Here is a 15,856-nt window from a genome sequence, read left to right on the forward strand (position 1 = left end):
CCTTGAACTAGCATTAATTAATTATTTAGTGCTTGTTTTTTGGTGTCACCATTGACACTTAATTGTCAAATATATACTCTTGGCCAAAACTACTATAACTTATTATAACTTTTGCCTTTGATACCCATTGACATCTGGAGGTCCTTGGCCCATCATTGTGACTTAACTAGCTTTCACATCACGTGCAGCTCATATGTGCAAATTTCATTAATGCTTAAGCCAAAATGCCAAGCACAACATTAAATTTACACGTCCTTGTGACACTACCTCCATCAGTTTGTATACTTGTCCAATCCAACACCCTTAACGACGTTTCAAGTTGCATGCAGGGATTTATGCTCCACATTGTATTCAATATTCCATGTTCAAACTAGTGTAGCTTTTTCCTTCCATTGTTTGTGTTTATTTCAATCTCTCTCCCCTTCTTACTCTGTGTTCGTGTCCTTCTTCCATTGCACACTCTTGCTACTTGAATAGAGCATTGTCCACTACCTTTGCACTCCATTCGGTATGGGGCTGCCCAAACCATGCACTTTCCTTGGTAGATTGCCTTTTGGGTGGCTTCAAGTACATGTTGTGTAGAAACATGATTGCAAATTGCTTTTAATCTCTGGGATCATTGTCTCCCAAATAGTTGTCATCAAGGTTGGGTCCTCTCTTCATCTTTTCTCTCCCTTTTCCCTTTGCTCTCTCTCCCTCGTTTCCTCGTATGTATGATCAAGGCATTGTAACCACCCTCTAGGCTGCTCATGTGCTCGCCCTTCATGGGGTGCTCAACAAGGTTACATGGCTCTGCCATTAGACACCCATGTTGCCACCGATTGCCTATTTGTGATGACGATCAAGTGAATTAGTTGGGTTGCAAGCAACATATTGCAAGCTTCTCCATTAATTCCAATTTCTTGTCTCAATTTTTCATCCTCAGCTTTTGGACCATCCTCCATGGCATTTTTCTTGCCATTTCTTACCCTCAGTCTATGAAGATTTAGAGCTTTTACTCCTACTGCCTTGCATTGGCTTCTGTGCATTGAGGATGTCATCTTGGGGTCTATTGGAGCTGATTCAGGCCAACATTGAATCAAAATCCAATTGGTAGACGAGGCAGATTGTTGTATGCAGAAATTGCCCAAGAAATACACTCAAAATCTTACATGGCATTTGGATTGAGTACCCTACTGCCATTTAATTGGGGATATCTACAACCTTACAACCACTTCATTAGTTCTTTCATTTGTTTGCCAACATCTTGATAATGTACATTGATTTGTATTTTCTAATTTAAACATGCTTTCTCTCTTGTTATTTCTTCAATTCAGCTAGAGAAAGGGCCAAGGCACACTATGTCACTGACTAGTGGGCAGAAAGCTGTTATATTCGTGGGTTGGCCATTCTTCTCTTCTAGGGTGATATATTCTCACCCTTAATAGTTAATTAATTGAGTAATGCCTAGTTCTTAGTGTCATCATTGACAGTTATTAGTCAAATAAATCTCCTAGGCCCAAATTGTCACTTGGAACTACCTAGTACTTGACTAGTATAACTTATTGCAAATTTTGCCTTTGACACCCAATAACTTCTTGGGGTCCTTGGCTTGTCATTGTGACTTTATTGATTTACACATCATATGTGTACCTCACATCTGCACAACTTAATGAATGTGTAAGCCAAATTCGAAGCAAAACATAAAAAATTCATGTCCTTGTGACAACGGCTTGTCATCATGCTATGTAGTAAAGAGCAAGTTGTTGCTTAGATACAATGGTAGATCCACATTGATTCGCACTCCACATCGCATGACATAAGCCCAACAAGCATAGAAAAAAAAGAGAGATGGACATAGCAAAGATTGGCTCAACATGGAGTGTGCCACTTGAGCCTAGGATCAATACAAAATCAAATGTGCACACATAACATGATAAGCATAGAAAATAAACATAGAAGCATGGGCATCAAGTTCATCCCTTGGCTCTTAAGAGCCAACATCATTTGTGGTGATCACAAGAGATGTAGCATAAATAAGCCCTTGAGTCCTTTTTAAGGACTCATCGATTCCAATTTGTTCTAGCCTTAGGGTGCAATTGTCAGAGTGCAGCGATGTGGAAGCTTGGAACCAAGATAAAGAGAGAGTGAACATAGAGAGAAGAGAGAGAGAGAGGAGACAGTGAAACACAGAAAATCTGCAGTGTAGATTGCTGTGTAGGAATGTAGAAATATACAGGAGTGTAGAGAGAATATCTGCGTATGTCTCCATCTTGAGGACCTTGATCTCCGTCAGCTTGCGTGCTATCCTTTACCAATAGGCTATCTTTGTTACATGTAAGATGACCAAGTGTTTCATAGGACTGCTATATAATAGTAGAGGAAATACCACCAAAATGACTAGAAGCAGGTTGGCTGCATTTAATGCAGCCGACTGCATAAAACAGTGCAATTGCTGTTGTACCTGACCGCTTGGTGACGTGGCAATTGTCCGATTGGTTTGTTTGAACTGCCTGTTGACGTGGTCTTGCGATTGCTGTCATGGCACTTTGGCCATATTGCTCTGCACACTGCTATCCAGGGAATGATATCTCTAACACCCCCTCTGAGATCCTGGACAGGTCAAAAAACTGAGGGATTTGGCATGTCTTCGAAGAAGAGTTTGGGGAAGCGCCTTTGTGAACAAATCGGCAAGATTATCTTCGGTCTTGCAGTACTTCACATCAATGGTCCCATCCAGAAGCTTCTCCCAAATGAAGTGATACTGTATCTCAATGTGCTTCGCCCGGACATGGAATACAGGATTCCGTACGAAGGGAATGCAACTCTCATTGTCACATTGCAGAAGAGTAGGACGAGTTTGGGGGCAGCCAAGCTCCTCCAACAATCTTCGAAGCCACACAACCTCACATGTGGTGGAAGACGCGGTCCGATACTTCGCCTCAGTAGAAGAAAGGGCTACCGTGGGCTGCTTTTTTGCTACTTCAAGAGATAACACTTGTATCCAAGGTAAAACAATAGCCTGTAGTGGACTGTTGGTGGTTCACATCGCCAACCCCAATCCGAGTCGCTCCAACTTGCAAGAACAAGATTGAAAGCATCTGTACCTGCTGGATAGGAAATCCCTAAATCAGAGGTCCCTCTCAAATACTGAAGAATTCTCAGGGCAGCCTGCCAATGCACTTGTTTGGGTTCACTCGTGAACCTGACCAAAAGACCCACAGCAAAACAAACATTAACATGAGTGTTGAGTAGCCAAATCAAGGAGCCAATCAGTTGACTGTAGCGGGAAGTATCCGTTAAGAGAGAAGTTGAGTGTGAAGTGGTCTTCTAGTTCGGATCCATAGGAGTAGAAATGGTCGGACAAGTCTCCATCTCAAAAGTCACCAAGAGCTCTTGAATGTATCTCTGTTGAGAGATGAAAATCCCCCTCTGAGATTGATAAATCTCGTGACCCAAGAAGAAATGAAGAAGCCCCAAATCCATCATTTTTAAACGTTTGATGTAAAGCTGTCTTGGTCTCTTGGACCTTATGTGCATGGTTCCATGTGAGAATCAAATCATCAATATACAACACAAACAACACACGACTAGCCTTGGAAGTGTGTACATAAAGTTGCAGATCAGCCTTGGAGCGCTATATCCCAACTTGGACTAAAGAAAGGAGTTAATCTTCTCGTTCCATGCGCACGGAGCTTGCTTGAGGCCATACAAGGCCTTTTTCAACTTGTAAAGTTTCCCATCCTAGGATCCAAAGGCAGAAGGCTTCTCTACATAGATCTCCTTCTGCAAGTCACCATTGAGAAATGCCAACTTCACATCCAACTGATAGACAGGCCATCTCCTATGGCCAGCCAAGGCAAGAACAACTCAAATAGTTGCCATACGAGCAATGGGGGAAAAAGTATCATGGAAGTCAATGCCTGGCACTCTTGTTCCATGCACGCAGAGCTTTCTTGAGGCCATACAAGGCCTTCAACGTGTAAACTTTCCCATCCGAGGATCCAAAGCCAAGAGGCTGCTCTACATAGATCTCCTCCTGCAAGTCACCATTGAGAAAGGCCAACTTCACATCCAACTGATAGACAGGCCATCTCCTATGGCCAACCAAGGCAAGAAGAACTCGAATAGTCGCCATATGAGCAGCGGGGGAAAAAGTATCATGGAAGTCAATGCTTGGCACTGAGCAAAACCTTTAGCAACAAGGCGGGCCTTGTGCTTGTCCAAAGAACCATCACTAAGGTACTTGGTCTTGAAGACCCACTTGACGCCAATCACCTTCTTGTGAGAGGGATGAGGCACAAGGTACCAAGTGCCATTCCTCTCAATAGCCTCCAACTCGGCTTTCATAGCTTTCCGCTGATGGTTAGACTACAAAGCCTCCTTCATTGAAGTGGGTTCTCAATCCTACATAACATGGATCATCAAACAATAGTTAGAGCAAACAAGCTTCGTAGAATGTGCCTGGTTCCTTCGTGACCTTTGCGGTCCATCTTGCGGTTTCCACTCCTCAGGGACCCTTCGATCCCTGAATCTTAGAGCCTGTCACGGGCCCAACGAGGAGGAGACCGGATCTCTCGTTGGCGCTCTCCATTTGCTGAAGACTCCCAGTACATCTATCGGCGGAAGCTCCACTGGGGTGGTTGGTGGAAGGGAAAACTTTGAATCGGAAGAAGAATCTCCATTAAGATACTTTGGCTTTAAAGGAACTGTCTCGGGAGCCCAACTCTCCCCTGGATCTCCAAGGACAGGGTGCTCCTCACCCCCCTTTGTGGCTAGAACTTCCACGAATTGTACATCTCGGCTCGTGTAGACATCCCGCTTGATGGGATCAAGCAACCGATAACCTTGGGACTGGGAGTTGTAGCCAACAAAAACATGTCGTCGGGAAGTTGCCTTAAACTTGTCACGTTGTGTCTTCGGGATGTGGACATAGGCGTCACACCCAAAGATTCGGAAATCAGAGACATCATGCTTAGTCCCAAAGTAAGCCTCAAAAGGTGTCATACTGTCAACGGTCGAAGTGGGAGATCGATTGAGGATGTGAACTGCGGTAGCCACTGCCTCAGCCCACAGAAATTGAGGTGTCTGTCAGTGCTCCATCATGGTGTGTGTGCCATCTCGATCACACTTCGGTTCTTTTGCTAGCTTTGACATGCTCAAGCTAAGCTTAGTTATGGCTTTGATCCTCAAACTACCCGATCCTAGCAAAGAATTCGAAGTGGTGACCGATGCGAGTTCTCTTGCTTCGGGATGTGTACTCATGCAGGAAGGACATCCGGTAGCATATTCCTCCAGGAAATTGAAGATTCATGAGATAAATTATGCTACACATGACCTAGAATTACTTGCAATCATCCATGCTCTTAAGTTATGGAGATATTATTTGCTTGGGAAGAAGTTATTACTGGTAACCGATCATAAAAGTCTCAAGTGGTTCTTCACTCAACCAGATCTAAATATGAGGCAACGTCGGTGGATCGAAGTCTTACAGGAGTATAATTTTGAGATTAAATATAAACCAGGCAAAGAGAATGTAATTGGAGATACTTTAAGCAGCAAATCATTTCTCAATGAGCTTATCTCACAAGAACCTCTTAGAGCTCAAACCCTAGCTACAATGATATCAATGCCTAGCCATCCCATCATCGAGCTAGCTAAGGAGAAGGCGAACGATGATCCCAAATATCAGCAAATGTTGAAGAAAATTCAAAATAAAGAGCAAAATCCTAAGCTCAAGACAAATTATCTTAACTTATCTATTCACGAAGGACTTGTCTACTTCAGGATAAGATTATGTATTCCTTCAAGTTAAGAACTTAAGAAGAAGATGCTATGGAAAGCTCATGATTCCCCATTCTCAGGACATCCTAGCTATGCCAAAACTCTTAATGAAGTTAGGAAAAGCTATCATTGGGAGAAGCTCAAAGGTGACGTACTTAAATATGTAACCAAATACTTGAGATGCCAATGAGTAAAAGCCAAACGAGTTAAGCTACCAGGAAAGCTACAACTACTTGATATTTCTAAGATGAAATGGGAATTGATCAATATGGATTTTGTAGTTGGATTACCCTCAATTCAAGGATACAACTTGATCATGGTAATTGTGGACATGTTGCCTAAGGTTATCCACCTTATTCCATTCAAAATTAGCTACAAAGCTTCAGATATTGCTAGGTTATTTGTCAATAAAATCTTAAACTTCATGGACTGCCAAAGAGCTTGAAGATTGAAGTTTCTAAGAATATGCTTGAAGAGATGGACGAACAAGTCAAAACCATCAAGCAAGATATACAAGTTGCCAAGGATCGGTAGAAAGTCTATGTTGACCTAGAGAGAGAAGAACGAATCTTCCAAGAAGGGGACATGGTTTTTATCCATGTACGCCCAAAGAAGAGTTCTTTATCCTTGTGAAATTTCAAGAAGCTAAGCCCAGGTTATTGTGGACCTTAAAAAATCATAAAGGCTCTTGGACCTAATGCTTATAAGCTGCAACTTCTTGAAACTCTAAAAGTTCATGATGTATTCCATGTAAGTCTCTTGAAGCCCTATGTACCCAATCATGATCATATTCTTGATGATCAATAAGTTGTAATACTGAGAGCCAAGGTTTATTTGAATTTCAAACTGATAGAATTTTGGATGTAAAAGAAAGAATCCTTAGGAATAGGACCCTTAGAGAATATCTCATCCAGTGGAAGGATTATCTTGAGGAGGATGCTACTTGGGTCGATGAAGAAACCATACTTAAACAACACCCCCAACTTCTTTCGGGATGAGGACATCTCAATTCTTCTAAGGGGAAGAGAATGTAATGTTTTCGACCTGCAAGAAATTAAAAATCATCTTCTCAATTCGCAATCTGCCTCTCCCCCTACAAAGAAATGTATTAAGACAATGAATGTGTTAGTTATATACCTTAGAGTTATATATTCTAATACTATAACTAAACTTAATTTAATGAAATGAAGTATATATATATTATATATAAAAGCTTAGACAAACAAACAATCTACTATATTATATATTATATGTATATATATAATATAACTTATAAAAACCGTAACAAAAACGACTGCTACTAATCTATCTCTCTCTCTCTCTCTATATATATATATATATATCGTCAAAAAATGGCTGATGATATATCCTATAAGCTATATATAATAGCTACACAATGCAATCAACGTTGTCCTCATCAACATGGATGTCAGCATCATCACTATCACGTTGCAAAAAAGTTGGGAAGGATAATATCCCCCCCCTCCCCCCCCAACCCAAAAAAAAAAAACATGAAAGCAAATTAGCGTGCTTTGATCAGCAAAACCCCCCTACAAAACTATGAATTGAGGGCATGGGGATAACCAAGGGAAACAAGAAGGAAATCATCAATGAGGTTGAAAAGGAGGAGACTCTACTTTGTCGGCTCGAGAGGAGGACACTCTACTCACGAGATGAGCAGGTACTATTCCATTCAACCCAAGCAGGGGATATGTTGAAGGTCTCTCATCCTGTTCGACTCTAATCCATGAAGAGAAGATGCTGAAGAACCCTATTTTATTCCATCAATCCGATAGAAGTCATACCTCTACTCTCATCCCTACTCCACCGACTGGAGAGAGAGAGATCATACCTCTTCTCTCACTCTTGCTCTATACTAGAGAAAGAGCTACTCTTGTTTTTACCCTTGCTTGCCAAGGTGAGAGAAGTATTGCTCTCCACGAAGCAAGAAGAACCATCCACAAGGCCTCCATCATTGAATCCCACAATAACCATTATCATCATTGAGAGTCTTACTCCTTTGCTAGCCAATACTATTGCCGTGTTCTTCTTGTTTTACAAATCATATCTTCATTATGACCTTGAAGAGAAGGAATTAAAAAGCAAGAATTTCAAGTGGCCTTGCTAACGTGGAAGTAACGGTTGGAGTTGCAAGCGTAGGAGTCACTAACGGAGTCACGAGTGTGGACAATAATTCTTTACCAATCACGATACCATAGGTTTTTCTAAAAATTTCTATTCAAATTTAATAGGAATAAGATAAGTCTCTTAAGAAATATTGCGATCTTAGAGCATTCACTTAGTAATTTATAAGAACATCTTATAGACTAGAAGCTTTTAGGGGAACTATGAAAACCTAGAACTCAAAAGAAATCATGAGGAATTTTAATGTTAATCCCATAAAAAAAGACTAGTGAATTCAAGACAAATTTACTAAGAACGAAACCCTAAAGAAACTAGCCAAGGATACAATTTTAATCCAGAAGTTTCGATAGAAGATTTTAAAGACCGAAAAAAACTCTATAAGGTAAAGAAACTCACTTAAGGCCAAGAAACTTGGGTCACAAGAATGTCAACATAAACCTTAAACTGGAAAGTTAGAGATCCAAAAATTTGGATATCCTTAGTTAATTCCAAGGGGAAGAGTTAACTATGTGAAATTCAAGGGTTGATTTGCAATTAGGTTAATGATCACTTGAAAGTTGCATGATTGATTGAAGTCATAACTGCTTGAAGATATCAATCTTGTTTGTGATTTTGAAGATTAGATCTTGATTGAGTTAAGTATTGGAACATATAAAAATTGAGGAGCCCTATACCTCCCTCAAGGATAGGTGCTAATTCCCCATACAAAGAGGGGGTGTTTTTACCACTGTGAAAGGATGGACTAGCTCCGATAGCGAGAGGTCTCCCAGTAGGGATCGTGTTAAGTAGGAGGTGGTTAGGGTGGCAGGGGGCTTTGGCTAGTAAATCCTTTATGCACCTAGGAACTACTTGGTCCCCTGTATGGCCCAAGTTCTACTTGGGACACCTAAAAATGCTAGCTATAGGTGGATTTGATCTTGTCAATGATGTGCAGATGCGTCGTGAAGTCTTCTACAGCTCTTACCTCTCTTCTTTTTATCTCTCAAACACAGTCGAAGCATGCTCGGTTTGGCCTTCTCAAATATGAGTACCTTCAAAAGGCGTCTCGAGGATCGTTTGTCCGAGATTTACCGGACACAGTCGCGAGCAACCAGCCATGTGTCTCCTGCATTCGTGCGAAACTGCATCGGGAGGCGATTCCCACCAAAGCTTCATGGCAGTTTACTTCATCTATGGAGCTTGTATCTACGGATCTTTGTGGCATGATGAGGACCGAGTCCGTGAAGGGGAGCTTGTACTTCATGTTGATCGTAGATGACTACAAAAGGATGACATGGGCCTATTGCTTGACGTTGAAGTCAGTGGCTTTCTCCCACTTCAAGGATTGGCTTCTCTTTGAGGAGAACTGATCTAGCTGGAGACTGAAGACCTTGCGCTCAGACAAGGGTGGTGAATTTGTGTCTAATGATTTTGCTTGTTTTTGTGCAGATAGGGACATTTACCAGGAGTTTGCTAACACCAACAGTCCTCAAGAGAATGGCATTTTGATTCTCCTCATACCCTGCAAAGAGAACCTTTCTCGATCCACGATCAAGGACTTGAACAACATCACTGTCAAACTCCACCAAGAGACCAAGAGAACAAATCTTATGGACCGAAAGCAAATGATACCCTGGATCGAAAGCAAATGATAAGCTTGGCATATGCAACACCTTGAAAGTGTGAGTACCACCACGTTCATTTGGAATCAGCTCCATCTCACCCCGCATAGCAATAGACATAGAAGAGCTATCTCCAATGAGAATCTGTCCACGTGAAGGTCCCAAATGGGCAACACCAACAGGAGGAGTTATGTGCCATGAGGCACCACTGTCCACGATCCACTCTCGAGCTTGGGGAACTGTCATCGCAACATTAGAAGTCTTTGGTGTAGGTCCTCAATGACCGCTAAATATAGAAAAGCAGTTGATGAGGGCGCAGCCACCGCTCCAGAATCCTTCTGGTCCTTCTTCTTGGTGTCCTTATTGTCTTTGTCGGGGCAATCCTTCTTCCAATGACCGGTCTTACCACAAATATAGCAAGTTGATTTCTTCTCCTTGTCCTTATTGGATTTGTTGTCCTCCTTTTTTTTCTTTTGGTCCTTCCCCTTCCTTTGAGAGGCTTGACTAGCCAATGCCTCCGATTTGGAAGCATTCTGTTCCTTCAATTGTTTCTCTTGGTCCAAGACCAAGAGAACCAGCTCTTCCCACCGAAGAGTCAACTCCTGCCCTGATAGCTTCCCCGCATTTTGAACTTGCATCTGAAGCTACCAAAGCTTGTTGATGTGTTCCCGAAGCGAAGAAGACTTATTCACGGACAAGTTTTGCATTTGCACCTCTAAAGAAACCCTCTTCATCAGGGTTATCTGGTTATACATCTGGTCGAGCTCTAGCCATATCTCTCAAGCCACCATCAAGTGCTCGATGTGAGCTATCACGGCTATAGTACAAGACAGAAAAAGAAAAAAACGAATCCTTACATTCAATTTGTCCCCATGAGATTGGGTCTTGGTCAACTCTGCATGAGCATTGGAAGAGAGTTTTGACTCATCTCTCACCGAGGGCCGGTTAATCTCTATCACAAGCTCCGCCAAATCATAAGACTCTGGAATGGCCAACATAATTACGCACTAGATGTGGTAATTGTCACCATCAAGCTTTTGATCTAATGGTAGAGCTGGTACGACAGGCACCTTCTTGTCCATGACCACCTGGAACTCCAAGTCAGTCTCTTTAGACATGTTCACTTGCAATGCTTGCATGAAACGCAAAAGCAGCCCCCTCTGACTGTGAAAACGCAGCCTATTAGGGCTCTTTCCTTCTTCCCAAACCTTCTTCAGCCGTCGGAGGCGATGAAAAGGTAAAATCTACTGTAGGAAGGCATAAAACACAGCCTTCCTCCCCTTCAAACAGCAACAACGTGCAGCAAATTCACCAATTGGACTCCTTTCCCACATGCCCACACTCGCTTCAGCCTTGTTCCGATGCGTAGCCCTCCCGCTCACCCTCGAATGCTGAAAATGCAGCCTTGTGTCGCGCTGAAATCTCCTCTTTAGGTAGGTTCTTCAATCAGTTAGTCTGACTTCACCGGTTTGATACCATGCTAGAGCGTAGCGATGCGGAAGCGTGGAACCAAGACTGAGAGAGAGCGAACACAGAGAGAAGAGAGAGAGAGAGAGAGGAGACAGATTTACGAAAAAAGAGAGAGGAGACAGTGAAATGCAGAAAATCTGCAATGTAGAATGCTGTATAGGAATGCAGAAATATACACGGGTGCAGAGAGAATATCTGCGTATGTCTCTGCCTTGAGGACCTCAATCTCCGTCAGCCTGCAAGTTGTCAGTCACCAGCAGGCTGTTTCTGTCAGATGTAAGATGACCAAGTGCTGGACAGGACTGCTATAGCAGAGGAAATACCACCAAAATGACCAGAAGCAGGTTGACTGCATTAAGGGCTGCATTTAATGCACCCAACTGCATAAAACAGTCCAACTGCTGCTGTACCTGACCGCCTGCTGATGTGGCAACTGTCTGACTGGTCTGTCCATACTGCCTGCTGACGTGGCTCCTGCAACTGCTGTCGTGGCACTCTGGCCGTACTGCTCTGCAGAGTGCTGTCCAGGGAATGATATCTTTAACAGCAAGGTGTACACATGTTACTAACTGACCCATGGCCAAGGCTGCAAGCACCCATCCTAGATGCCCTAGGATGCAATATTTTCAAGTTTTTGCCCAGAGTCCTGCAATTGAGTTGTTTCTATCCACTGTATGGATATGCACTTAAAAAAAGAAGGAAAAAATAAAAAAAACACACACACACAACCACCAAAAGAAAAAAACAAAAAAACTAAAACCTTTTCCCCAACCAATGGGAGAAAAAATAAGCTTGTGAGTGTAGGTGAAATAGGTTTAGTATGTTGTTTTGTTTGGAGAAAAAGTTTGTTCCTGAGTGAGTCTTATGCTGGTGGAGGAAAGGGATTGTCTGTACTAGAAGAGACTTCACTGCATGTGATGCTTTAGTTTTGGTATTAAAGGTTGGTTTGGGGCTCTTCTGTCGCTTTTTAGTTCTGGAGTGCACTGTCTTCTGTTGAGTGGTCTGTTGTAAGCTTAAAACAAGTTGTGCTGTCACATAAAAAGAATCAGACTTGTTTATTTATTTAGTTTATTTTGGTGTTTAAGGATGAATTGCGAGATGCTGTCCTTCTAGTGTTCGCAAACAAGCAGGACCTTCCAAATGCCATGAATGCAGCTGAAATTACTGATAAGCTTGGACTTCACTCTCTTCGTCAACGCCATTGGTAAGTTCAAAAAGCTCATGCTTATTCTCAGAGGCTCAGGTTTATATAAACATTGACCCCAAGTTATTCCACTTTAGATTCTTGCTAAATTTTATATTTGGTAAATGCCCTCAAGGTAGTAGCCGTAAGACTGATATGATCTTTTCTGTTGACCAAAAACACATCTCTGTGTGCTTATTTTGAAACAGGTATATTCAGAGCACGTGTGCCACATCTGGTGAAGGTCTTTATGAAGGCTTGGACTGGCTGTCTAGCAATATTGCAACCAAGGTATAAGGCTTAGATAGGAAGTGGATTCTGTCCATGATCTGAAGGGATACAGTTTCAGTGCAGTGTGCATGGTGTATGCTAATTACAATGTTTCATGTGCAGGCTTGACAATGTCATCAACTCGAGATGCTGCTAGTTGTTACTACCTTCATGCCAAGTGGTTTGGTCAAGAAGGCTAGGTTAATGATGGATATGATCAAATTGTTAATGGCATGTTTGGAACTATACACTGTTACTAAAATATTTAGCAGGGTTTATTATCGCTGGTTGATAATTCTCAGTCTTTCCTCCCCTTGAAGGAGCTTGGTTTTGAGATTTTGTTGTTGCTTTGGTTAAGTGGTCATTCATATGTTACTGGTGAATTGGACTTTTAATTATACTGGAGGTTTCTTTAGTGAATCAGCTTGTCTTTGATCTCTGTCTGAATGCTCTTTACTTGGTCCAAGACTGAACACTTAGTTCCTGTATGTAACTAGTAGCTATTTCCTGAACTAAATTTTACTGTTCAGTTTTTTGCACGTGTGTAGATGCTCTCACTCTATACATATATGCATGTGCATGCACACTTGTCCACATGCATGCATGTGGCTCTGTCTGTCTGTATGTATGTGGTGGGGGTGAGTTCCTGTCTAGATTGCCGAAATCATTAACGTGAAACAAATATAGTGTTCTTTGCTGTTGTTTGATTATGTGCACATGTTGTGCATGCATACAAGTGACCAAATAGATGTTTACTCAATCAACATTTTTGGTAAATTGGAAGCCCTTCCATCTCTTTAGTTATTGCATAGATACTTACATTTTTGCAAAATGGTGCAGTATAGGGCATGTGCGTTTGTGCATTTGTGGATATAAGTCTTCCTTGATGTTCTTTGCGTGCATTGGTGGAATTGTGGCAATCAACATGGCATGACATGACATGAAGTCTAAAGACGTTGTGACTAAGGACTTGGAAGGTGCTAGGATATTGATAAATTAGTCCTAGGGTAAACCCATATAATGTCACCAAAAGGAGGGCACATCAATGCTTGTTTCATATTGAAGAGGATGCATTATAGATGTATGCTTCTCACCACAAATGGAATGGGAACTTCCAAGTCACTCACATTGGCCCCACACTTGTGTTGTGGTGGAGCAAGAGACCAAGCAAGACATCCATAATTTATGTGAAACAAGACCCTACATGTATACTACTCACAAAGTAACATAGGGATTTCTCTATTTATGTGTCCATAGTGTAATTCTTGAATCTTGCTTTTTGGCTGGATTGAGTGGAAAGTTTGATAGACAAGAATTAGAGTAGAAGTGAGAGAGAGTATTCATACAAAGAAGAGTGTAAAGAGGACCTTCACTAAAATAAATTACGAGAATGAGAATACAAGGTATCCCTCCCATGCAAGAGGGTAAAAAGTGCCCGTGGATATGGTGAATTTACACTAGAATGACTCGGAGAAAAATGCAATGCATATTTAACAAACCCCTTGGATTGAATGATGTGAAAGAAACAAGGATGTCACATATTAATCCCCAAATGGAAGTAATCCTAAAGCTTTGCAAAAGGCTTCAAACATTCCTTTGGATAGACTTTCACTAAAATAAATTACGAGAATGAGAAAACAAGGTACAATTCTAAGATTATCATACAAGAAAAAGCCCCTCCCATCCAAGAGGGTAAAAAGTGCCCATGGATATGAATTGTTAGATATGATCAATGCCCCACCCTCATTAGGTGCTACCAATGATCCATGGTGCTCAAAGTTGTAAGGTCCCCATTGTGAGGAGAAGCCAAATGTGAGCCCGGACATTGGTTGAGTCTTGACTTGTATAGCAGGTGAGGTCTATGTGATCGGATGGCAAAAAGGTGAATGTTGTGGGTCTAATCTTTGGGTTAGACGGAGTGGTTAAGCTGGTAGCAACTCGAGGCGCATTTGCATCGAGTTGTGGTGTCCGGGGGTAGCGCCCTCGGCCCAATGGTAAAGGGAATATTTCTTGGAATATTCCCTGGTTGACTAGTGGAGGCTTATATGGTAGGTTGGTCATCAGGTCGACCTAACGACCTTCGCGGGCTATAAAAGCTAAATCCCTTCGCAGCCATCTCTTACTCATCTTTCACCCAGTCAGAGTTGTTCTAGCTAGCCTTAAGCTTTTCACCCATCTTTTGTTTAGATCGCCATCTAAGCTTCACACAGTGGAAGCGCACGGGTGGACAGAGCCATCTTTGTATCAGTTGTTTGAACTTAAAGAATTTACCGATTCTCCTCTTATCTGTTGTGTACTCTCTATCTCTTTCTCAGATTCTGTTCGTTGTGCCGTGTAATATTTTACACGAATGATGTGAACGAAACAAGGATGTCACATATCAATCTCCAAATGGAAGTAAGTCTAAAGCTTTGCAAAGGGCTTCAAAATTTCCTTTGGATAGACCTTCACTAAAATTAATTATGAGAATGAGAATACAAGGCACAATCCTAAGATTATCATACAGGAAAAAACCCCTCCCATGCAAGAGGGTAAAACTTCAAACTTTTCTTTGGATAGACTTTTGCTAAAATAATTTACGAGAATGAGAATACAAGGTACAATCCTAAGATTATCATACGGGAAAAACCCCCTCCCATGCAAGAGGGTAAAATGTGCCCATGGATATGGTGCATTTACACTAGAATGACTCAAATAAAAATGCAAGGTATATATTTAACAAACCCCTTGGATTGAATGATGTGAATGAAACAAGGATGTCACATATCAATCCCCAAATGGAAGTAAGCCCTAAAGCTTTGCAAAAGGCTTCGATAAAAGGTGTTGAGAGTCTAGCACACTCAATTGTAGATGTAAAAGTTACCTTGTAATCAACTCGACAGCTTGAAGTGGCCATTTATGTCACTTCTTGTTAAGCCAAGAGATATATCACTAAGTAAGAAACAATTTCCACTAGTGGATACTCGTGTTAAAACATCTTGCCTAATCACTATTTGGAAAGGCATGTAAGAAAGTAGAGATGTTGCAAGGGTAAAACAACCCCAAAGCTTGTGCCTTTTAGGTATTGGAAGATATGCTTAACTGCTCATCAGTATCATGACCTTGGGCTATGTATAAATTTGCTCAATTGGAATGCAACATAGTAAATTTTTGGTTGTGTATTGCACAAATAGATCAAATACCCAGTTGCTTATTGAGGAAGAAAAGTGTCAAAAGGTTTAGGAACATCAAGAGAAAAATGAAAGCTTGACTCAACTCGATTAGAGGTTGGTTTATAGTCCCTACAATGAAAACACTAAAGCAATTGTTTGATGCACTTGGGTTGTTTCAAAACAACACCCCCTCAATAGTATCAAATTGGATAGTAGTGCAAGTGGACAAGATTTGTCATAGTAAATGCTTGTTGTAAATTAGTCTTAAATGT

The 15,856-nt window shown here is 41.5% G+C and overlaps 1 protein-coding gene across 1 annotated transcript in view; it reads left to right on the plus strand.

Moving 5' to 3' along the window:
* Window positions 1-12,852, plus strand: part of LOC148033209 (ADP-ribosylation factor 1-like) — a 38,609-nt gene extending 25,757 nt beyond the window's left edge. Inside the window, exons 4-6 of the mRNA XM_087681094.1 lie at window positions 12,065-12,183; window positions 12,372-12,453; window positions 12,556-12,852. Coding sequence (XP_087537220.1) covers window positions 12,065-12,183; window positions 12,372-12,453; window positions 12,556-12,561 — 207 coding nt within the window. The 3' untranslated portion in view covers window positions 12,562-12,852. The remainder of the gene's footprint in view (window positions 1-12,064; window positions 12,184-12,371; window positions 12,454-12,555) is intronic.
* Window positions 12,853-15,856: the final 3,004 nt, after the last annotated feature.

The sequence above is a fragment of the Lygodium microphyllum genome, chromosome 7 (genome assembly GCF_053477565.2).
Source record: "Lygodium microphyllum isolate KBCC chromosome 7, Lygodium_microphyllum_v1.1.10, whole genome shotgun sequence".
Taxonomy (NCBI): Eukaryota; Viridiplantae; Streptophyta; class Polypodiopsida; order Schizaeales; family Lygodiaceae; genus Lygodium; species Lygodium microphyllum.